General features: G+C 42.4%; 3 protein-coding genes across 9 annotated transcripts in view; 1 reads left to right on the top strand and 2 right to left on the bottom strand.

Annotated features, from left to right (window-relative positions):
* Positions 1-2: 2 nt before the first annotated feature.
* Positions 3-2,347, bottom strand: lyrm7 (LYR motif containing 7). The gene is made up of 5 exons (XM_012859447.3): positions 2,163-2,347; positions 1,900-1,972; positions 1,739-1,809; positions 427-508; positions 3-313 (listed from the first exon to the last, which is right to left on the bottom strand). Exons 1-5 carry the CDS (start codon positions 2,334-2,336, stop codon positions 243-245), a joined length of 471 nt encoding a protein of 156 aa, XP_012714901.3. The 5' UTR covers positions 2,337-2,347; the 3' UTR covers positions 3-242.
* Positions 2,307-6,527, top strand: hint1 (histidine triad nucleotide binding protein 1). The gene is made up of 3 exons (XM_012859446.3): positions 2,307-2,445; positions 3,118-3,222; positions 6,340-6,527. The coding sequence occupies exons 1-3, from the start codon at positions 2,335-2,337 to the stop codon at positions 6,502-6,504; spliced, it is 381 nt and encodes a 126-aa protein (XP_012714900.1). The 5' UTR covers positions 2,307-2,334; the 3' UTR covers positions 6,505-6,527.
* A 4,886-nt stretch (positions 6,528-11,413) lies between these two features.
* Positions 11,414-22,757, bottom strand: part of cep170aa (centrosomal protein 170Aa) — a 67,650-nt gene continuing 56,306 nt past the window's right edge. For 3 of the 7 annotated variants that reach the window (XM_036125856.1, XM_036125857.1, XM_036125858.1), the window contains exons 13-23: positions 22,146-22,232; positions 19,768-19,885; positions 18,102-19,652; positions 16,995-17,045; positions 14,602-14,878; positions 14,259-14,490; positions 13,758-13,925; positions 13,576-13,664; positions 12,150-12,243; positions 12,010-12,061; positions 11,414-11,899 (exon numbers count right to left, since the gene is read on the bottom strand). In XM_036125856.1, coding sequence (XP_035981749.1) covers positions 11,583-11,899; positions 12,010-12,061; positions 12,150-12,243; positions 13,576-13,664; positions 13,758-13,925; positions 14,259-14,490; positions 14,602-14,878; positions 16,995-17,045; positions 18,102-19,652; positions 19,768-19,885; positions 22,146-22,232 — 3,036 coding nt within the window. In that variant the 3' untranslated portion in view covers positions 11,414-11,582. The remainder of the gene's footprint in view (positions 11,900-12,009; positions 12,062-12,149; positions 12,244-13,575; positions 13,665-13,757; positions 13,926-14,258; positions 14,491-14,601; positions 14,879-16,994; positions 17,046-18,101; positions 19,653-19,767; positions 19,886-22,145; positions 22,233-22,757) is intronic. The other 4 variants (XM_036125859.1, XM_036125861.1, XM_036125860.1 and 1 more) reach the window with 4 other exon arrangements.

Genomic DNA, 22,757 nt, shown 5'->3' with positions numbered 1-22,757 from the left:
TCAATTTATATCAGTTTGGCTTTATTACAAGCAATCAAAAGCATCAGCAGAACAAGTTTAATAACAACTGCTAAAATACTGTACATAAAATAATGGCATCAAGTTTTTGGCAGTTTTTGTTTTTTTGCCCAAATACATTCATTACAACTTTGAACATTGTGTTATTACATCCATTAAACTGCAGATGGAAGTGATGGATGAATGTCTCTTTGCAGATACATAAACTTAATAAATGAGGATCATCACGAATTCTTCCTGGGTTCATCACAATATGGTACATTTTCCAGTAGGAGACCCTCTCTGGGTCGAAGCACTGTGAGACAAGAGAAACGGGAGATAGGGTGAATCAATAGGGGGATCACGTCAACATGTCAGACATAAGTTGTACAGCAACCACACAGTGCAAAGAGAAGAAGCATCTCATACAAAGCTTATTTTCTTCAACATGTTCCACTTGCAGCACCGCCTCACGAAGAACAGTTTCCACATCTGAGCCCATTTTAATCATCTGTACATTAAAAAAAAAACAGCATAAAACAGAAATGATTAGGAAAGCCTAACAAACTCTACATGTTTAAATGTTTCAGATCATCAAACACAACTTACTATCAAAGAAAAGCTGAGTAAATTCAAAGTGCAATTTTTAATGATGACATCATTCATAGAGGGAAACAGCTATCTAAGCCAAAGTGGCCAGATGTGAAAAAGCTATAGCACCCTAAACCTGATAGCTGACTGTGCCATTCTTGGCAGCAACATGTGCAGTAGCTGTCTTTTGCATTGCTGTGGAGGAATTTAATTCAACTAAATTGGAGAGTGTTCAAGCATGAATAACCAAGTTTGGACTAGAAGCAGATGTGCAGGTGTGCTTTGAGATGTTGTCCTGCACAACCAAGTGTTGAATTTAGGGCCCCAAACTGATGACCAGACATTCTCCTTCAGGATTTTCTGACAAAGAGCAGATTTCATGGTTCCAGCAATTACAGCAAGTCGCCCAGTTCCTGAAGCAGCAAAGCAACCGCATACGATCACACTTCATTTCCTTTCCTGGAATGCCCAGTTAATAGCGTACCAGATGTACAGGGATGTCAACCTCCCGAAAAGCTTCACATTTGTCAGTCCCCAGAATACTTTGCCAAAAGTCTTGGGAAATCTGTGACAGGTATTTTTGTTTTTTGTTCTTTTTTGGTCAGCTGTGTTTCTGGCGTTGAACTCTCCATTAAATCCTTTTTTTACACCAGTCTTCCTCTCATCGTTAAATTGTGAACACTGATGTTTACTTTCACAAAGACATGGTTAATCTTAGCTAATTCATGTATGTTTTTTTTTTTTAAAGGAGGACAATTTATTTTTCACACTGAGTGAGGTTGGTTTGGATGAATGAAAAATAAAGTCATCACCTGATGCTATGAGCAGCAGGTCTGTTAAGTATCTGACAACAGGCTGGCTCATTAAGCAGATACCTTTAATCTGCTTATCCAGATAATATCAGCTTGTTGTACTTGTGTTACTCAAAAAAAAAAAAAACAGCAATATTGGGAAAAGATGCATAATATTTAGAGAAATATCACAAAAATAAATTTAGCCAGAGTTTATTCTATATTTTGTCTTATCTAGATAATAAATAAAAGTTATAAGTGACCTAATCATTGTGTCATAATATCTTTGCAGCAGTGAGGATATATTTCACTTCTGTGCTGTAAGTAATCAGATCATATAATTAATTTCTGATGCAGACCTTCTCGATGCTTTCCTCTGACGTTTCCCTTTTGTTTTTCTTGAACTCCTCGTTGATCTTTAGCCTCGCAGCTTTGGAAAAAGAAAACAAGAGAAAGCATCAAATCATCTGAAAAAGACAAAAGCTTAAACGCAGACGCATACCCTGCTGCGCGAACTCACCTGCCAGAGCTTTTTCATCATCTCTGAATACATCAATTCTTGTCCTGTGCAGCTTTTTAAACACGCTTAGGACCTGCATGTACACGCAGAGAAACGTTAACTCAGGACACATCAAGGCAGCTGTAAAATCAGACGATTGTTGCGGACACTTTTAGGCGATTTATTATTTTCTTTAAATAGTTGTGAATCAGCCCAACAGGCTTAAAGAAAAAGCTATTTCCTTAACAGAATTTCCTTACATATAAATATTGTTCAACACTCACCTTCAAACGAGTCCCCATGTTGTCTGTCTGCCTACTTCCGGCGTCTGCCCAACGTCGACCAACCAGCGAACGTTCTGATTCGACGCTCCTCTGTGGCCAATCAGCGCTTAGCGTGCTCCCAGCGAACCAAAAGCGGCCCTGCTCCACCCGCCTACGGTTCATCTGCGCCAACATGGCTGATGAAACGGCGAAAGCGCAGGCTGCCCAGCCGGGTGGAGACACAATATTCGGGAAAATCGTGCGCAAAGAAATCCCCGTCACCCTGCTTCATGAGGACGACCAGGTATGCGGCTCTACCGGCCCTGCGGGGAGGATTCTGTCTGCAGCTCAGAGCCGCCGCAGCCCGCTTTCACTTCAGGGCTGCCTGGCTGGTGTCAGCTAGCCGTGCAGAATGCGGGCTGAGACGAAAGTGTGCTGGTTGAATTTGCAAAAAAAAAAAAAGGCATCTAAAGTGTGCTAAAGTTTGACGTGTGAGAGACGGAGAGATGAGGTGGGTTTAAATTAGCGTGCGGGACGGGCAGGTGTGTGCGTCCTCGTTTAACTTTAGCTCAGTCTGCGCTGCATCCTGGCGAGGTGCCCGTCGGCTTTCCTCTGCACCCAGACTGGGATCGGGTCTGCCAGCAGTCTGGAGAGCCAGATCTGGTCATTTGTTATAAAGCAAGCAGCACACCATGGTGCAGACATTTGTGTGTGTGTGTGTGTGTGTGTCAGGGCATGCTGAGGCATGGATCACCCCGGAGTGACGTAGATTGTTGACTAGATCAACCAGCCATGCACGTTTCACTGTCATAGATTATGCCCCGATGGCGTCATCCTATAGTTTCTGTATACATATTCAAAGCTGCCATAACATTTTTCATCCAAAAATAAAATATAAATCGTCCAAAACTCTTCATGCTCACTTACCTTTTCTCTCTTGCACCCCCCCCTCTCTCTCTCTCTCTTTTAATTTTAGTGTATCGCTTTCCCTGATGTCGCTCCTCAAGCTCCCACCCACATCCTGGTCGTCCCGAAGAAACCGATTGTTCAGCTGTCCCAGGCCGAGGAGAGCGATGCTGCGGTAAGTGGGATTGTGAATGCGCCAATAAATGAAAACTAAAGGCAGAAGGGTTTTACATGATCTGCGACCATTAGAGGGAGGCCTTTACAAATTAATATTTTGAAGCGGGTGTGACGCCATACAGGGCAAGATGCGCCACAATTCAAAAATTTAAATGTTTTTAATTATGTATATTTAAAAATATGTATTTCAATAAATGGTAAAATGTTTCAGTAACTTTAGAACAATTTTAAATAATTAAATATGGGGATGTTTAATCAAAATCCGAATTCCTTTTTATATTAAAAGCCTGTTTAATATTTCAGTGTAATAATATAATTCCTATTCATGAGTTGCATCACATCATAGGTTTATTTGTCAGCCTCGAACGTCAAAGTGCGTGGGCGTGGCTAACGCAGTTGTAGATGAGCTGATTGGTCTGGAGTTAAACTGCTGACCAATCATCCGCTGCTAATTTAACTAGCCACAGTGAGTTTAAAGAATGCAACGATGAGCTGTAACACAAGAACCATCAGAATGGTACAGAAATAATGAAAAATCTAAATGATTTAAGTATATATGAAATTAACTTTTTGTTGGCAGTTCACACAAATATTTAATTGTAATAATATATAATTTTTAAAAAATGTTTTAATGTGTTTATTGCAGTTTTATTTAAACAATCTCCCAAGTAAATGTTGAGCCTATCTTTTGAATAGTGGCACAGTTTTCCATCCATACTCTAACTTCAGTATTTATTTATTTATTTATTGTAAAACATTTTTTATTTATTTTACTGGTGGTTTAACATTTCAAAAGCAAACAGCCCGTTCCAACAAACGGAAAAACTTAGAGAAAAGAAACAGCAAAAGTAAAGATAAGTAAATAAATATAAAAATAAAACAAAGTAATGGCGAGGTTTACTTGACAACCAGATACCTTGGTACGAACACCCTACTGTATCTTAACATGAGGGTAATGGGTGGGAGGATGTGGTTTCACATGAAGTCTAATCTTATGAAATTTACATACTCAGACCATTTTTACCAAATTCTATCAAATGTGTCTTTTTGTATCCGGAAAGAAATTGTGATCTTTTCCATGAGATAAATTTCATGCACGATAGCCATTCTTCTATGGTAGGAGGTTACATTTTCTGCCATTTTCATCTGATAGCCTTTGTACTGTCTGTCGTAAGCAGACCAAACAACTTTCTATCATCTCTATTAAACTTTTGTTGCACATCACCCATATACATAGTGGTGCAATTAAAAGGAATCTTAACTCCAACAACATGTTCTATGTGACTTTATACTTCCTCCCAGAAGCGTCTAGTAACAGGCAGCTCCATTAGATGTGCTCATGCGTGGCTCCGTCAGTCCCGCTCAGTCTCCAACGTGAATCTCCACGGCCCAAATGTCTTTTCTGGATCGGCGTGATGGAAAAACCTCACAATGGTCTTCCAACAAAACTCCCGCCGTGCATCTGATGCCGTGAAGGTCCAATGAAGTTGGCAAATGTTTTCCCAGGTTTCAGCTGAGATCAGCTCGTTCAGTTCAGCCTCCCACTTCTTCTTGATGTAGTCCGTGTTCCGTGTTCCAAGAGCTTCCATCGTACAATCTGGACATTGCTACCACTCAAGGCGTGTTTCAGATTCTGGTTAAAATGATGTCCGACTTGAAGGTACCTGTAGAAGTCAGCTTTTTCTAGACCATGCTCATATTGTAAAGCCTCAAAACTTCTACATGACCCCTTGTGGAGAAATTAATTATAGCATGTGAGCCCCTTAAGGGACCAGCTTTTAAATCTGTCATTGTTTTTTGTTGGGTTCAAACATCTCAATCGTAGCCACACCATCTCAACATCCTGGATGAGTCTTCTAATTTACATCTTCTAATTACGCTTTGTAAGGGGTAAAACAGACAGTCTAATAGGGGGTCTTCTAAAAACCATCAGCCAGGAGGGCCTATTATTGGAAAACCCCTCACAGTGTTGCCTCCCATTTCCTTCCAGCCTGGTGTGCAGGTTGAACTGATACAAACTGGCCGTCTCATCTGGGCGGCATAAGAATAATCCTGTAGGCATTGGGAGGCCCATTCTGCCCTTTTCTTTCCTCAGCTGTAGTGTTTTAGACTTGATCCTAGCTCTTTTCCCCTGCCCACAGATATCTAGAAATGAACCTATTCCTGAAATTGTTTGGGAAGGATTTTAAGTGGGAGGCACTGAAAATAAAAGAGCATGCGTGGGAGAACATTCATTCTGATTCTATCCTAGAGCTCAAGCTCAAAAAGGGAATTATATTCCATCTATGGAGGTCAGATTTTATGTTTGACACTAGTGGCTGATAATTAACCTCAAACATCTGAGAATTATCTATGTGCAGTTTAATCCCCAAATACTTAATATAATCACTACCCCACTTCCATTTGTATTCATTTTTCAGTTCTTTTGTTGGGCTAACATGAAATGATAACATCTGAGTTTTATTTATATTAATCTTATACCCAGAGTATTGGCCATATTCTTCCAACGTTAGTCACCAGCTTGTGTCAAAGGTATTAAAAAGATCATCTGGGAACGGAGCTAATTTCTGCTCTCCGTCTGAAGTCATTACTCCCTTTATGTCAGGCCTCTGTCGAAGCCACTGGCCCAAAGGTTCAATGAATAGGGCGAAGAGGAGCCTTGTCTCGTTCCTCTATGTAGATAAAAAGAGTCTGTCAGGTCTCCACTGATTTTAATTGGGGCCTTTGGTTTATCATATAATGCTGCCAGCGCATTGATAATGATATTGTGTAGGTTACAGTTTTTAAGAACTTTATACAGAAAAGACCATCTCACCGAATCAAACGCCTTTTCTGCGTCTAAACATATTATCAGAGTCCGTTTTTTGTGTTTTTATCTCCTTTCTGATATGCAATGTTCTCCTAATACTATGTTGGGCTGGTCTTTGTTTAACAAAACCTGTTTGATCATTGTGTATTAAGGCTGGTAGTATGAACTCTAAACATTGTAGCTTGGTGAATAGTGAATCAAGCCCTGGGAACTGGGATTTAAGTCCTTCCACACATTCACAATTCCCACTTCGTTCATTAGGGTTTTCATCTTTTAGCTGAACTTCACGTGTTTTTGGTCTTGCAGTTGTTGGGCCACATGCTGTTGGTTGCAAAGAAGGTCGCTCAAGACGCAGGCCTGTCCAAAGGCTACAGGATCGTCATCAACGACGGGCCTGACGGGGGCCAGTCTGTCTACCACATCCACATCCACGTCCTGGGTGGACGCACGATGGGATGGCCCCCCGGCTAGCCCTGGTCCTTCTGCGCAGGTCGCCTCGTCGTGTTTACGTCCGTTGTCTGACGTCAGTCCTGTTAAATCGAACAGTGAAACAAACGTGGGAATTCTGTGGTGTTAATAAAATACACAGCGATGCTCTTGAGACTTGTCTTTTTTTTTTTTTTTTTTTTTTGATGCAGCGGTCTGTTGGGGTCGGTTTTATTAAACGTTTGGAGTTCAGGTTGTGGGAGCTGCAGATACCGCAGATAGTCAAAAGAGGCTGGAATTGAACTTTAAATGCAGAACGCTACGTGTGGAAGACGAGTAAAACGTCACCCTGACCAAACTATACCCGTGGTGAAACATGGAGACAGATAATTGTCATGGTTGCAGAGTTGTGTTGTTGCCAAGCGGTCGTGCTGAAATGGCCTTAATGGAGCTGAGCAGAGGGAACACTTCCTGTTGCTGGTCTTCCTCTGGGCTGGTCTTCTTCTGAAAAGATTCAAACGGCGGGGTATGCAAATGTAGACCAGAATTCAGGCCGCACAAAGGACGGCAGGACTCGTTTACGTGTTAAGCCGACGTGATTAATTGCCTTAAGCACAGGATGGTGTTCAGTAGAAATGCAACCGAGCGTACAGGCCCACAGCAAAGTATTCACACCCCTTCACTTTTTTTGCACATTTGTTACATTACAAATTTAAACTTAAAACAATTTCAGGATAGTTTTATTCTCTATTATTAACAAACTGGCACAGAACAACAGTGAAAATATGCTTACATGCACTTTTGTACTTGAACTGAGTTGACTGAAGATGATTTGGAAACGGAGCACACAAACAGGCAGAGGGAGGCCGTGGCCAGTGGGTGACCAAGGACCCAGTGGTAACTAAGCTGAAGCTTCAGGGTCGTCTTGTGGAAGTAGAACTATCCAGGAGGTCGACCACTCAGGGCCAGACAAAAGGCATTCATCACCAAAAACATGACAGCCGGCTTAAATGTGGGGCAATCTTCATTTAAAGATTGTCAGACCAGGAGAAACAAAACTCTCTAGTCTGATCAATCCTAATCAGACTCTTATGATTTGATTTCCACACAGAGGGTAAGATGATAGCAGCCAAATATGGAGATGGTAGTGCCAGCAACTAAAAAGTGACGATTCATGCTCGGACACGATAACAAAGACGTGGCTTCAGGAGCAGCCAGAACATCTGTAAAACATGTCTGCAAAGATCTAAACATCAGTCTACTGAAGCTGCACATCCAACCTGACTGAGCCTAACACACTTAGCGAAGGATGACGAGGAAGCCTCAGAAACGCACAAAAGCTCGCTGCACCCAATGAGACGCCAGCAGGGGGACAAGTGAATAGCTCTTTTTTATTAACAGTAAGAATGCAGATAATTGAACAAATATAAAATGCTTAAAACATCCACATAATATTAAAACCAAATAAATAAAAAGGATTTTCTTTACAAAATAAGAAAAAAAAAAAGAAATACAAAGAACACTGATCCAATGGCATGTGGAGCATTTACAAAATATACCTAAATGTACCTAGCATTCACAGTCCTCTAAGGTTTCTTTTTTTTCCATTTCTGGACATCAGGAGAGGGGGAAAAAAGGGCGACAAAATAGGTTCAGACAAGCAAGGCAATCACTTCTGATATCAGGGAGACTGATATCCCTAGTTGGATGCAATCTGTCACTTTGTTGATGTGATGTGCAAAATAAAAGGTTTTTAGACAACTGCACCTTTTCTCTTTTTAATCAATGCCCTTCTCTCATTTAAAGTGGGCACTTCGAGGCATTTAAAATCTGCGTACAGTACAGTATAGAGGGAGGGAAAGAAACACATTTCCTGGTACCTAAAGTCACTATTGTTAGAGGTTTCTAAGCACTAATACACTGCTTTAATTTTTAACCTAGTCTACACACAGACCATAAGCAGAAGAGAGGCTCAGAAGGAAAGTCGAGTCTCCGTAAAGTAACTCCGGTAGCAGCCAAAGGCGTTGAGAAAAGTCTTCATCTGTCTGAAACAGTCCAGGAACGTCGGAGCTACGCCTCATGGGGAGATGAACGGCGGACCCTCAGCGTCTGCTAATGACGCGGAGCCACATTCTGAGCTAAAATCATAAAAGACGGCAGCTCATTCTGCTTTTTTTTTATAGAAACAACAAAAAAAAAGGCCTTTTTGTGATTAGGTGTTGTTTCAACGGCGCCTTATTAAAAACTAATTCCAGCAGCTTTTTCCCAGGTAGGTGATGTTTGTAGTAAAGTGGCAAAGAAAACTATTGTCTAATTCTAACAAAATGTCAGAAGGGCATCAAACACTGACTCAATAAAACAAAAGTCGCACCGCATGTGACAGGACAAGGTAGGAAGTGGACACTTGTTGAACATTCAGCTCATTCCTGGTCCACTGGCACCCCTAATAAAAGGTGCGTAGAGAGAGGTCAAATAAATGTGTCTTTTACTGCGGCAGCACCGGGCTCACACTGACAATATTCTCTGCAGAGACCCGTTTCCTGTTCTGGTTGCTTACATTAGACTAAACACGTGATTTATCAAGAAAATAGATATGTTCTGGATCTACACTGAGTTACAGATCTTTTTACTACAACACTCTTATTAAAAACATCCCATTTTAAAGTTACTGCTGAGCAGGTTAAAAAAAAAATCTATAAATATGTTTTGTTTTTATTTTGAATCAATCAAAAATGTCCCCGAATAATTTTGACCAGCAAGATGAGGTCAAATGTTCGGACTTCTTTGTTTGATAGGAATCGTTTTTTTGGGGAGTTTATTTTGCTGTTGAATAAATGTCAAATTAAAGGTTAGATTTCTCCAAAATGTTTAGTGTGATTTTGTGCTGCTGCAGTCAAAGATGCGTTTATTTTATTTTAAGCCTGTTACTCTTTGCATGGCGACTAAAAGATGTGGAGGCGGCTGTAGGTAAGGACACAAACTCACCACTGCTGAGAGAGAGAGAGAAAAGCTCTTCACATCTATGGAGTGACTTTTGTTCCAATATTGTTGCAAGCAAAGAACACGTTCTGTAAATGGGAATTAGAAAAAAATGCAATCCAGAAATTAAAACTTCTAAATAAAAAAGAAAAAAGGTTTTGAGAATAACTTTAGTGTTTTCTCAGATTTTGTTTTTTCAAAATTAAAAAATGTATCAGTAAAAATAAAAATCCTGATTTTCTTTCTTTCTTCAAATTTCTCTTTTTCAGATCGAGTTTTATGAATTGCATTGTTTTCAAATTGCGTTTTACAGATCACATTCTCTTCATTTCTCACTCTTAAAGCGCACATTGACCTCAGGTCAGCTGACCAGCTGCTCCTGGAGGTACGGAGATCTAAACTTAAGCTCAGAGGAGACAGAGCTTTAAGTGTTGCTGCTCCTCAGTTAAGAGACGCTTTGCTGTTCCACATTAGAAATGCCCCTTTGTTGTCCACTTTTAAAACTCGCCTTAAGACACATTTTTATTCCTTGACTTTTAACACATGTTGAGACTTTAGCTCTTAATTCCCTTTTATATTTCTATTGTAATCTTTTTTTTTCCTATTTTGAATGTTTATTGTTTATGGTCGGTACAGCACTTTGTCACAGCTGCTGTTTTTTTAATAGTGCTTTATAAATAATGTAGTTGTAGTATTGACCAATAAAAATGTTGCTGCTAACATCCATGCAGACCAATAGAAATGTGTCTTTGCTCCTCACTCCAGAGGAAAACCCCCCACCCCCCAGAAGTGAGAAGTGAAGAGAATCTGATCCATAAAACACAATTTGAAAAGAATGAAATTTGTAAAACACAATCTGAAAAAATATATAATTTTTTTAAAATAAAATGTGAAAATATAAAATGTGTGAAATAAAAAAAAACATTTTGAAAAATAAATTGTCAAAATATAAAATGTGTAAAAAATAAAAGATCTTTGAAAAAATAACATTAGAATTTTTTTGTATGTATTTGTCTGCATTTGAAAAAAATTAAATCTAAGAAAACAGCAGTTACTCTAGAAACCTTGTTGTAATTAAGAAGTTTTTTAAAGTAAAATTTCTGGATTGTTGTTTTTTTTTTTTTTTTTTTTTTTCAAATTTCCATTTACAAAACTTGTTCTTTGCATGCAACAATATTGGAACTAAATTCAGTCCATAGTCACCCAGCAACATAAAAAAAACAACAACATTAAAATGAACTTTCATTTTTACTTTCCCAGAATAGATAGGTTAAAAAATGGCACAAGAGTTTGGAAATGGCTAAATCAATAAAGAAAAACGCTGGTGAATAATGAGCCGAGCTGCTACTGCCGGCCAAAACCACCAGTGGCTGGAGGTCAGACTTGTAGCTGAGTCTCGTGTGCTACTGTAGGGACGAACTGTGTCTGAAAAGGGGAGGAAAGGTGGAAACAGGAGGGGAGTCGACTCAGTCGACTGGAAACCTAATAAATCAAACCCAGATGAGTCGACAAGTGGTCACCATTTTACATGAGGGAATTTCTGCCTGATTTCTGCCATAATCTCAGTACTTCTAGCTTTAAACCATGCGCATGTGGTTTCTCATAATTGGGCAGAAATATTCTTTGCGCTGGACGACTGCATTCAGCGGAGTGTGGCTAAAACATGTCAAAGTGTTATTTTACAACCCATTCAGTTTGTCTGTGTTGCGTGAACTCATAAAAAAATGTGGTGAGCAGTATTTGAGGGGAGAAGGTTTGATGCTGCTACGGGGGAGGAGCTTTAAGGCATGTCCCTAGTGGTCCAGACACACGAAGGAGGCGAGCGGAGGGAAGGAGGCTGTCCCCTGGCAGCCCTCGGTCCAGAGGACATCAGGTAGGTTATGGAGCGCGAGCAGCTGGTGGCTGAGATGAGTTCCTCAGGCTATCTGAATCATTCGGGGGTCAGTTTCTACTTGTTTGTTGGATAAATCGGTCAGTGGGGTAGTGAGTCCCCGTTTGTTTCTGACCAGGATTTCTGCTGCTTATTGATATTGTAGCCGGCAAAATGGCCACCGTGGGGTAAAAAGAAGACTGTCCATCTGCAGGCCGCCTACTCACTAATCCATGCTCATGTTTATTCATGGCTCATCAGGCAGACCTCCCGCTCATTTCTGTGCGATGGCCTCCTCCCCGCTCGGCCGCCTGCGACTGAAGGGCAGCCCTCCGACCCCCGTTAGGGCCAAACCCACGATGCTTTCTCGCGTGCTGCCCTCTGTGCTGGTGGTGGAAGACTGAAGCCTGGAGACCGCTGAGCCTCCTGGCCCAGGGAGGATCTCGGGCAGCGACTCTTTGGCTGGGCTGGAGGCGGAGGGGAGCGTCGTTTTGGCGGTTTGGGGTTTGGCCGGGGGGGCGGTGGGGCTGCTCAGGCTGAGGCTGGCCAAGGCGTCCAGAGTCCCATCTGGGTCCACCATCACGTTAATCACTGAGACAAAGACAGGGCGACAAGCAATACAGGAAACGCTGTCAACATGTTTTGCATTCACTTTTTTAGGAAAACAAGTTCTCTGCCCAGCTGATTGTGTTCTGCTTTACCTTGGAGCTGTTTCTCAACTCTCTTTAGTTCCAGAAAAATCGAAGAGATTTCCTGAAAACATCGGGGGAAACGGTGACAATCTCCTCACCTCCATTTATTTTTGTTAAACTCTGCTGTTTACATGGACAGTTTTCTGTACCTTGTTGGAGGTTTTAAGAAGTGGAACGTCGCTCTCCGTCTTCAGCTTACACTCAATGTCATCCCAGTTTCTGTCCTTGTCTTTGAACAAGATCCTGGGAGGAAAAGGGGAAACATTAAATCAGACAATTGTATAGGCAGAGGATCTTTCTCAACACGGAGAACACAACATTAGGAAGGTCAGCTGCTGAATCGTTGTCTATATACAGCACCTTGGAAAACAAATTACAAGCCCCTGGAACTTTTTAACATTTTGACACATTACAAAAAAATCAAGTGGATTTTATCTGATAACACCAATTAGTGCATAATTCAGAAGCAGTTAAGAAAATAATGTTTTTTTATTATAACTCTTTTACAATTAAAAATCTAAACTTAGCAGTTGCATTTGTATTCAACCCCCACGTGGCAACAGTTACTACAATCATCTTTCACCATGGCTGTAGCTGAAAGGTTTGTGGAGCCTGTCTCTACCATCCTGGCACATCTGCCCGCAGATGTGCAGGCTAAACATTTTTCATTGTAAAATAGCTCAAGCTCAGTCAGATGGGACAGAGAGCGTCTTTGGACACCATTTATCAAGCCTTGTCACAGATTCTCTGTTAAATTTATATCTAGCCTTTGACTGGGGCATCCTAACACGTGGACATACTATTTCATACTGTTTCGTAGTAGCCCTGCTGTATGTTAAGAGCCTACTGCATCCTCTGAACAAGTCTTCTTCCTGTCTTCCACTCCATCCATCTCTCCATCAACTCTAAGCAGCTTCTCTGCCCCCACAGCATGATGCTGCCACCATCATGTATCCTGGTGGGCTCAGCGTGTTCCAGGTAATGTGCAGAGTAAGTTTTCCATCACACAGAGTATTGTATGTAGGCTAAAACTTTCTCTTTTTCCACATGTTTGCTGGTTGTCCTAAATGGCTTGTGGCAACCTGCAACCTTGGCTTGTTGTGGCCCTTTTTCAACAACTGGCTCTCCTCTTGGCTCGCCTGAATAACAGCCAGGCTCTTCCTCTGACTATTGCTCCCTGACCTGCCAGGCGGGGTGGGCGACCTGGTATTGGTGCCGTTATTCTTTCCATATCCAGATGATGAACTGAAGTTGAAAACTGTGAAAACTGGGGTTATTGTTTCAACTCTAAATGTCTCCTTCTCTTTGACCTGCTGTGTTCATTTACCTTCAGGATGCTGTTTGTTCACAAATGTTCTCCCCCGAGGCCTTCAGACAATAGCTGTATTTATACTGATGATCATACACACGGGTTAACTCTATTTACTAATTATCACTTCTGAAGGCAGCAGTTTAGCTCTGGATTTTATTTAGGGGCAACGGAGAAAAGGGGGCTGAATACAAATAAGTCACAAACTTATAAAACCATAAAACATTTAGCCAGGAACTGATAATAAATACTGAAACAATAAATACCTGATCTTTCCTGCTGTCCTGTCAACAGAGTGTCTGATCTTGGTTGACAGCTGAGATACCGAGTGGATCAGGAGGCTGTCCAAGACCGCCTAGACACCCACAAACACCACAATTAAAGCACGCCTCTACTGGAAAAGCCCCAATATCCCGTCTATTTGGGGCTAGGTTAGTCTGCTCCTCACCTCCTCTCGGTTCCAGGTGCGCCTCCTTAGGGCCCGTGGCTCCCGGCTGTCAGGAGCCCGGGGCTGGTGCTCCACAGGCTTTCCGTTAATCTCTGGCGGCTTATTGGATGAGATAACTGGAGGGATCTTCCTGAATTTGAGGCTCTCATCAAACACTCGATCCACCAGCTGTGAGAGAGCAGAGAGGAAGAGATGTAGAGGAGACAAGAGACAATCTACAACTATCATTTTGCTCAGCGGTTTCTCTAGTTGTATTTCAATGAGTTGAATAAATATGTTAGAATGTGCGAAATACTGTATGGGTGTGAGAAAAAAGCTTGGCCTTTGTTAAGTTCAAACTGAGAAGAAACCAATTAGGAAATGAGAGTGGGGCAGATAAAAGCGCATAAAGACCAGCAGATGAAAGCTATGAAGCAGCAGAGGAGCAGCCGCTTTCCCCCAAAACGAACACAGGAAGAAATGGCAAAGTTACGGCAATAGAAGAAGAAGAAAACCAGGCACCTGTTTCATGCTCTCCTGTGTGTCCGGCTGCGCGGGACGTGCAGGGCCTACCTCTTCCCGGGTGTCGATGGCCGAGCCCGGGGTGGTGGCAGCCGTGCTGACGGTGGTGCTCGGGGCGGTGCCGGAGGAGCTGACCGAATCGATCTCACCGGCCACGTCGTGGATCTCACGAGCCAAGATGGCCAAGTCCTTAGCCAGGTCCTGGCTGATCCTGCGCACACAGGGGAATAACCTGTTAATCAGACAGGGTTCTTTAGGACTCAGGGTGCAGCTACATCACAACATGCATCAAAGGTTCAATTTCAAGCATCAGCTGGTGGAGCAGTCTCGTACAGATGAGTACCTGGCTATTTCTTCGCTGTGAGCGGTCCAGTCCCTGATGTAGCCCTCTTGCTCCTTCATGCGGTGTTTGATGGCAGCTCCGCCGGGACTCGGCGCCACACCCGGGGCTCCTGAGCTCGTGGTGGAGCCGAGCCGCGAGCCGCGGTGTTGGACGAGATGATGCGGCCGGACGTGGGAGCGAACCCCGTGCTTGGCAGAGTTGCGGCCGGAGCCGAACTCTTCCTCAGACGTGGAGCCGTACTCGGGCGGCAGGCGGCGCCACCTGCTGCTGCTGGACACTGCGAAGGCAACGGAAAGGCAGCCTCCGGTCAACTGTGCTCTGGTCTGACACATTCACAGTGGAGATGAATTTAGGATTCAAATAAAGTGTGCATCATCCTTGTCACGGTGTACGCCATATTCATACAGGAAATAACTTCAATGTGTTTTAAAAACAAGAATTTGGTGCAAAAGTTTGGAATCAGGGTTTTTTTCTGTCAAAATTATACAATCTAACAGCTCAGCTTCTGTCTCCTGCCGCCATAAGCAGCTTTGTGTTGTGTTGGTTTGTCCACTTTTTTGTTTCAGATTTGGCTTCTTTTTTGGTCAGCCCTCCTCGGTTCAGGTCCATGTGAAACATGCATTCCTGCGGGTTGTGGCACCGCTGACCCAGAGGTATCCAGTGCGTGGCAGACCTGAGCCTAACCAACTTCCCTTCATCTGAGGGAGCCAGTTTGGTCAGGCGCTTCAAGCTTTGACACAACTGGGAGCTTCATCAGAATGACGGCCCCCCGAAAACACAAGCAGGATAATGGTAAGATTTTGGAAAAGCTCCGACTTCAACAAACGGCCCGGTCCCTGCCAGGATCCAACCAATTTCCACAAACTGTTTCTGATAAGCAGAGTGCTGTCATTATCCATGGGTTTGTTTGCGTTTTGGTCATTTCAGAGGCTTTTATTGTTATTTAAGGCTTTCCGTATTCAGTTCACTTCTGTTTTGATCATTATTGTTGTTAGTGTTTACATATACAGTTTATTATTTTGTATTAACTTGCTTAGTTATTTCTTTGGGTTCTTTTTTCTGTGAATTTTGGTTTATGTTGTCACTGTGAGGCTTTTTCCCCTTTTTATATGGAGAACCCTTTGTGCCTTAGCTCAGCTCCCTTTGTGTTTATTAGTCTCCCTCCCTCAGTCTCTCTGCTCTCATTCTACCACAGCTGCTCCACACCTCCTCTGATTAGCTCACCTGGTTCCTATGTTATTTTCCACCCCCACCTGAGTATGTAATCTCCCTGTTTTTCATTGTCCCTCCCTGGATTCTTCCATCACGCTCCTCTGGTTTCCACGTCCGGCTCTCCCTGTGTTCTCCCTGTAAGTTCTTCTTGTTTTTCTTGTGTTAATAAACACTCTACTCATTTCTACCCTCGTCAGTTTCTGTATCTGGGTCCACATTCAAACCTCAAAAGGTGACAAATGGTCAAACATTGAGACCAGAATTATGGCAAAACCTTGTTGATAGCCACAGGAAAATGTATGGCTGAGGTGCAGCGTGGTGAGAAACATCAAACCAAATCAGTAGAGAAAGTATATAACTGAGCCTGTATGTATAATTTTGACCATGTTTGTATTACAATGAAATTAAACATATGCACCCAATTCTTGTTTCTAAACGTCATTGAAAATGTTAGTGTAATCCTTCCTTGGACAGATACCAGTTAGTATAACCATTAAAAGCTCAATATGACCATGATAATCAGCTGTATGATGAGTGTCTGTAAACCCCAGACCGCCACCGCATGTTACATGCTGGAGCTCCACTCCTGAGGAAATTAGTTCACCGTGGTTTGTGAGGTGTCTTTTGGGGTTGGACAGCATATTCAGTGATGGCAAAAATCACAAAAACAAGCTGCAAAGAATATTTTAAAGCTCTTCAAGGCGCCCAACAAAATGTAGAAGCAATAATGCTGCATGTTAAGTTGCTTTCAAATGTTCAAACAGCAGCTCTGTTAGTCCACGTCCAACACAACGAGATGACACCGTGCTCAGTCCATCTCTTCAGAGCAACACCAGACAAAGTGTTACAGAGTAAACAAAGCAGCTCGCTCATCAACGTAGCATCACCCAATGGATTAACGGGTGGGACACAAGGTTAGCTATGAAAAGCTTGGCAGAGCTGGGTCATCACAGACGAGATTTTTGACAGGAACTGATGTGATGTACTAACAGTAAAAACTACTCTTTAAATCCCATTTATTTATTACTAACAATATTAGGTTTACACATTCAATAAAAAATGTTTAAAACCCCTAAAGAATTGTTCACAACTGTGATGAAAATAGTTTTGACCCAGATCTGAGATGTTAAAATACACACATGCTCTGCACACAGTTAGACTTTATGGTTCTGGTACCGTACCCATTAGCTCTTCCTCAGCATCCCCATCTGCAGGTTCAGGCTGAGAGCTTTCTGAACAATGGAGACCAATGCACAAGGATATGTCAAGACAGTCCCAGTGCTTACTGAGAAATGTTTACACTAGAAATCAACCGAGAAATCTGCCGGTGTGCGGAATGGGTTGATTTTCAGCTTGACCGACCCTGAACACTGATAGGCTGGTCTGAAACACAAGTCTTTCTAAGATGACTAAATGCTTATTGTGAAATGTGCAGTTTTTTTTTTCAATCAGTGAAAATAGCACAATTTGCTTTATTCAGGACTCCCAGAGCAACACCTTTAACAGAAAACAGGAAGGCTGAATATGTTGTTTTATCCTTTTAAACTTTCAATCTGTCTCTTATGATGCTGGATTTGGAAATCAGAACCAGTTTTGAATTGTTTGTTTCATATATCAAGGAATTTGACTTCAGTTACACTTTGTTATAGACATTGTTTGTGAATGTGAATATAGAGATTGGGGTAAATATGCATAGTATCAACCAGGGTACTCTGTTACGTGTTCATCAGACTGACAGCCATCTCTGTGACGGTTGGTTTTACCAATAAACGCTCTGTAGCGCCGACCTGAAGGTAAAAACATTTAATTAATTAATCTGAGCATTATCCAGAGACTATGTGCAAAGACAGCTGTTTTCACTACAATGGCCATGCTAACCACAAATAAGATGCTAAAATGTCAAATCATTTTGATTTTGTTTTAAAAACTCGGTTTCACAACGACTGCTCTCTTCTACGCACCATGTGACGTTTCCTCTGCTCACTAGAGGAATAAAAACCTCTCACAAGTGGAAGGGTAGAAAAATATATTTGTAAAACTGGTCTCATTTCTTCTTATATTATAATACTTAAGGAGAAATAGGAATCATAGGAATCAGCTACAACCGATTTCTTCCATTTAAATCTTTATAAATACTAGAGATCGGAAATTAGCCACAAAACTCTAGATTGGTGCATCTCTAGTTTTCTTAAAATCAACCACGGTACAAAGTCAATTTTGGCAATAGAGTGATTGTTTTTTTTTTACTGAGAAGCCTCAGAGACCAGACACTTAGTTTCTTTGCTCACCTGTGGGCGAGCAGTATCCAGATGTAGTGGTTTTGGCCTTGGGCTCGTTGAGTTTTGACACACTGTTGGCTCTCATCCTCGGCGTCAGCCGATTCTCTGTGGGTGTTGAGGAGCGCAAGCCGAGACGAAGAGCGGTCTCTGCGGACAGGCGGGCCGAAGAAGCGGAGGGCCGGTTCACTGTGCACTCAGAGTCGCTGCGCGCTGAGATGGAGCCCAGACGGTTCTTCCGCGGCTGAGCCAGCAGGTCCAGCCGGGTCATCCCCTTCCGGCCGGTTGGTGGCTTAGAGGTGGAGCTTGTCGTGGAAACCTCGGAGGCTACAGAAACCCGGTCTGCATCAGCCAGATCCGTGTCAGATGTATCCCCCAGTCGGGCACGGCGGAGAAGGGAGGCTCTGGTGGGGCGTGGCTGAGGCAGAGAGGCCTGCTTGCTGAGCGAGGAGGCTGTTGCTGCCTGCAGATTTCGGCTGGATTTGGACGCACCGCTCATGGACGTTTTGGAAGACCTGCTGTTGGAACAGAGGACATCTTCAGACCCTCTTCTATGTGCTGAGTTCCCCAAAGGCCCAGAATAGGTTTCCTGGTCTGAAGAAAGAATGTCAGAGATGGGAAACGAAGAGGTCTGGTCGTCATCGGTGAGATCCAGAGAAGGCTGCCGTGCTCTGGAGGAAGCAGACGAGGGCTGAGCGGAGCGACGCGTGTCGGTCCGGGTCGTCGCTTCGGCCGTTCTACCTTTAGCCTTCCTCTCCAAGCGTTCACGGGCGCTGCCGTTTCCAGAGGCCGTCTTAGAAGCTGTGCTCATATTGCTCTTTTCCCGATGCATGCTGCTGAGAGACTTTCGCTTTTGCATGCTGCCGGCTGCGGTCTTCCCGCCTGCCTCTGCAGCAGCATGACTAGCTGTGCTGGCTGTGTCCACATCTGATTCGGGAGAGATGGAGTCAGTCCGGGCAGGGAGGCTGGGGCCTGTAGCTTTACCACCTTTCTGGTCTAGTTTGTTCTCGTCTCTCAGCTTAGCCTCTAGGAACGCCATGACAGCCTCTGTGTCCTTAAGCAGAGTAGCTGTATCCATGCTGCCCACAGAGTCGCTGCGCTCGCGCCCATTGTTGCCTCTGTTGATACGAGGGATGAGCTCTGAAGGGATACTTGAACTGGGTTTCTCAATAGTAAAGCTACCCTGCCGGACTAGAGGCTTCCCAGATTTCTCGCCCCCTTCCCCTGCCTCTCCTCCTTTCCTCTCCTCTGACCTCTTCCTCCTTTCAGTGGTCCGGGTCGGACCCTTAGACGGAGAGGACGTGGTTGAGCTTTGTTTCAGTTTGTTGGTCATTTCGCAACCCTCCATGGGGGTGGGGGACTCTCCGTCTCCCTTGTTCTCTTTTTCCTGGGGCTCAGTGTCCTGTTTCTCCCCTATCTCAGACCTCAGTGCTTTGGGACTGGATTTAGCCCTGGGGTCATCCACTGGGAGCTGGGGGAGGGTCCTGCGTTTACGGTCGGTCAGACTGGAGCAGAATTCACCTTTGCCCAGGGGAGGGGGCGCAGACTCAAAGGCATCCGACCCTAAGTGGAAAGAAAAAACCAAACTGATCATAGGATTCGATACGGATTATTTTTAAACACTTTCTAAAGTTTGACCTGAGCCTAAGTTTGTTCTCCTGGGTTTGGGTGAATATACCTCGCTCTTTGTGCAGGAATGTCGCTGCTTCTGCTCCAGAACCTTCTGGGTCGGTCCTTGCTTGATTAGCAGCTAAACTGGCCCACTGAGAGACCCAGCTTGAGTCACCAACAAGAGCCTGAGGCGACACAAAGAATAAGGATGAACCAAAGGAAACCAGACTCTAATAAAGGGTCAAAGGAGGTTTAATTCAAGTATTTGATTTACACTTAAAAATTAAAGTTAAATATAATATTGGCTTTGAAGTTTACATACACCCATGATGGACATGGATGTGAAAATAATTATGAGCTTTTAATCTTCAGTTCTTTTCCCAGGGTAGAATAATGATAATTATACATCTTTAAAACATTTTCAAAACAAGAATTAGGTGCAAAAGTTTTATTTTATTGTGAAGTTTCACCATTCTACCGAGGTTCAAAAGTTTACACACACCCCACTTATGTTAGGATGAATGTCCCATAAGAAGTTGCAGAAAAACCTCCTCACTTTTACAGCCATGAGCAAAGTCCTGGCACAGTTCTGATGGATATTTGACTACTTTTCTTCTCTGCAATGATAAAGTTCGTTTTAATTGATTGACTTGCTTCCAATGACTTTTTAAGCATACTCAACAAGCTTTCATTAGGACCCAGGTCAGGTACATTCCCCAGACTTAATTGTTATCCTGTTTTATACATTCCAGATTATCTTTTTTATGTGTGTTAGGCATCACTGTCCTGCTGAAACACCCAGTCATGTCCCAGACTTAAAAGAGCAACAAGTGATTTGAGAAGTTGAAGAACTAGAAGCTGAATCTTGATCTTCATCATTTCACCCACTTTGAGTGATGCACAAATACTGTTGGTAGCAAAACAGGCCCGCAGCATGATGCGGCCACCACTGGCGCTGACTCTTGGTACGGCAGCTTTGAAAGCACAACTTGACTTCTCCAATAATTGCTCCTGTCACTCTGGCCAGATAGCTCCATCTTTGTCTGATCAGACCGGACAGATCTTTCTACAGGAGGCATTTAGTTTGTCCATGTGGCTAACGGAAAGTTTCAGTCATGCGTGAAGGTGGATCAGCTATTTGCGGTCAGTACATGTTGATCTAAACCCCAATTCACTGTGAGCAGTCACAGTGGAGTTCTGGCAGTGACCTGCTCATCGACTTTAGTCTTGATGCTTCCTGGATGTTAAATGTCTTAAATCTGGACACTGTTGGCCTGACAATGATCCAAAACACACATCAAAACTAGTTTTAGAAGGTTTACATTACACTTCCTGTTTATGGACTACAGTCATATTCAGTGAATTAAAATAAATGTTGCATGGAGGCTCGTTTTTGTCAGATTAAAAATACCTTTTAGAAAATAACATTTAAGCGGGTATAAACATTATTTTTCATTAAGGCCACATTTCTATATTACTTTTGTTTTTATTGGTCTCACATAGTATTCTAAAGTTCAATGTTTTGTTTTTACTAGCTGTAAGTGGAAAATCCTCATAAGTAATAGAAATAAAGGTAAGAGTGAATGGAGTTACTAAAATAAATGACATTTTCAGTAATATTCTGAATATAACTAATTCATTCAATATGAATTAATGATTAAATAAAGTAGCAGAAAATCAGCCAATTAAAAGGAGCGCTCAAATATCCAACCAGGATTATGTGAGAAGGTGTTTAATGCTTCAAAAGGTTGTGGCTTCTCTGCAACTGGAGAACTAAATGTTAGTTATGAGTGTATGCATACTGGAGCCTGTATGTATAATCTGGGGCCTGTATGGATTAGAGTTTTGCATTAAAAAAAAAAAAAAAATAGAAAAAAAATGTCCAATACACTCAGACTTGTGCAAAGATGAGTGATGTTTTCTGTTTTATAATTATTACTTTCTGAAAAAAAACAAAAAAACAGTAAAAATGGAAATCCAAATATGGCATTTATGCCCATGATCAGTGTATGCAAACCAATAACTGGTGCTGCTTTTAATTGCATTTAATGAATACAAATTAAATCTCAAATCGAGTTTCCAGGGAAACTAATTAAGACTTTGTGTATCACTTGGGAAGAGAAGACCCAATAGATGCCATAAAAGAGCAATTGAAGAGACATTTAGGATGCCAGTGCGAATAGACACTGTCCCCTCCCTCCTCTAAAAACGCCTGGAGGGCTGAACGTCTTTCCTCATCCCAGTGTGATCTAGGTCACTCGCTGAAGATGAAGCCTCCTCCCGTCTTACAGTCCAGTGGAGTAAAGTGGATGAGTCACAGGAGCCACAGACTTGCGTTATAAAAACTCCTCCATGTCTCTTCTGTTGCATAAAACTAGTAACCCAGGGAAATACCAAATTTATTTATTTTACGTGGATTTCTTAAGACTAAAAACAGATTAGTACCTCTTTCCCAGTCTCTCCCGAGTCCTTTACTTTTCCTTTTAGGTCAGACAAAACCGAGGCGTTTGCATTCTCCTGAACCCCAAACACCTACAAACATAAAAAAAAAAAAACCCTTTATGAATCAAGAAAAACTGGAAACCTGCCGGAATAACATTTTAGTAATCCATGCAAACCTTGCAGAATTATGTATGGCTTATGTGCAAAGTGCACACAATACAGTTATTTAAAGAAAGTCAACACTGCCACTATATTCTTTCTGTGATAAACAACAATAACAAACAAAATAAATTGTTTATTCAAAGTGCTGATCTCCGCTTCACAGATTATGTACATGAAACAAAGAGAAACAACAGGAGCAGTTTATAAATGAGAGAGGGAGAGCGGACAGCTGTAAGCGCTGTGCCAATTAGCGTGTCAGCTAATTACTGGAATTAACATAAAAAACACTTCTAGTTTAGAGTCTAATGCATCCAGACTTACGTGGACTCGAAATATAGAGCAGTAATTATACGACTGCTTGTGCTGAGATAACACCTGCATTAAACGCTTCAAAAAAATTGTGATATCATTTACTTTATTCCTTCTGAGAGTATTTATGTGGGTTAAACGGTT

Source organism: Fundulus heteroclitus, chromosome 22, assembly GCF_011125445.2.
Source record: "Fundulus heteroclitus isolate FHET01 chromosome 22, MU-UCD_Fhet_4.1, whole genome shotgun sequence".
Classification (NCBI taxonomy): Eukaryota; Metazoa; Chordata; class Actinopteri; order Cyprinodontiformes; family Fundulidae; genus Fundulus; species Fundulus heteroclitus.
This window is presented reverse-complemented; position numbering and strand designations above follow the sequence as displayed.

Excerpts from the sequence above, each read along its gene's own strand:
- lyrm7 (XM_012859447.3), bottom strand. The coding sequence starts at position 2,336 with ATGTTGGCGCAGATGAACCGTAGGCGGGTGGAGCAGGGCCGCTTTTGG. Across the intron at positions 509-1,738 it reads CAGAGGAAAGCATCGAGAAG|ATGATTAAAATGGGCTCAGA; the intron begins GTCTGCATCAGA and ends TTTAATGTACAG. Across the intron at positions 314-426 it reads TGTTGAAGAAAATAAGCTTT|TGCTTCGACCCAGAGAGGGT; the intron begins GTATGAGATGCT and ends CTTGTCTCACAG.
- hint1 (XM_012859446.3), top strand. The coding sequence starts at position 2,335 with ATGGCTGATGAAACGGCGAAAGCGCAGGCTGCCCAGCCGGGTGGAGAC. Across the intron at positions 2,446-3,117 it reads TGCTTCATGAGGACGACCAG|TGTATCGCTTTCCCTGATGT; the intron begins GTATGCGGCTCT and ends TTTTAATTTTAG. Across the intron at positions 3,223-6,339 it reads CCGAGGAGAGCGATGCTGCG|TTGTTGGGCCACATGCTGTT; the intron begins GTAAGTGGGATT and ends TTGGTCTTGCAG.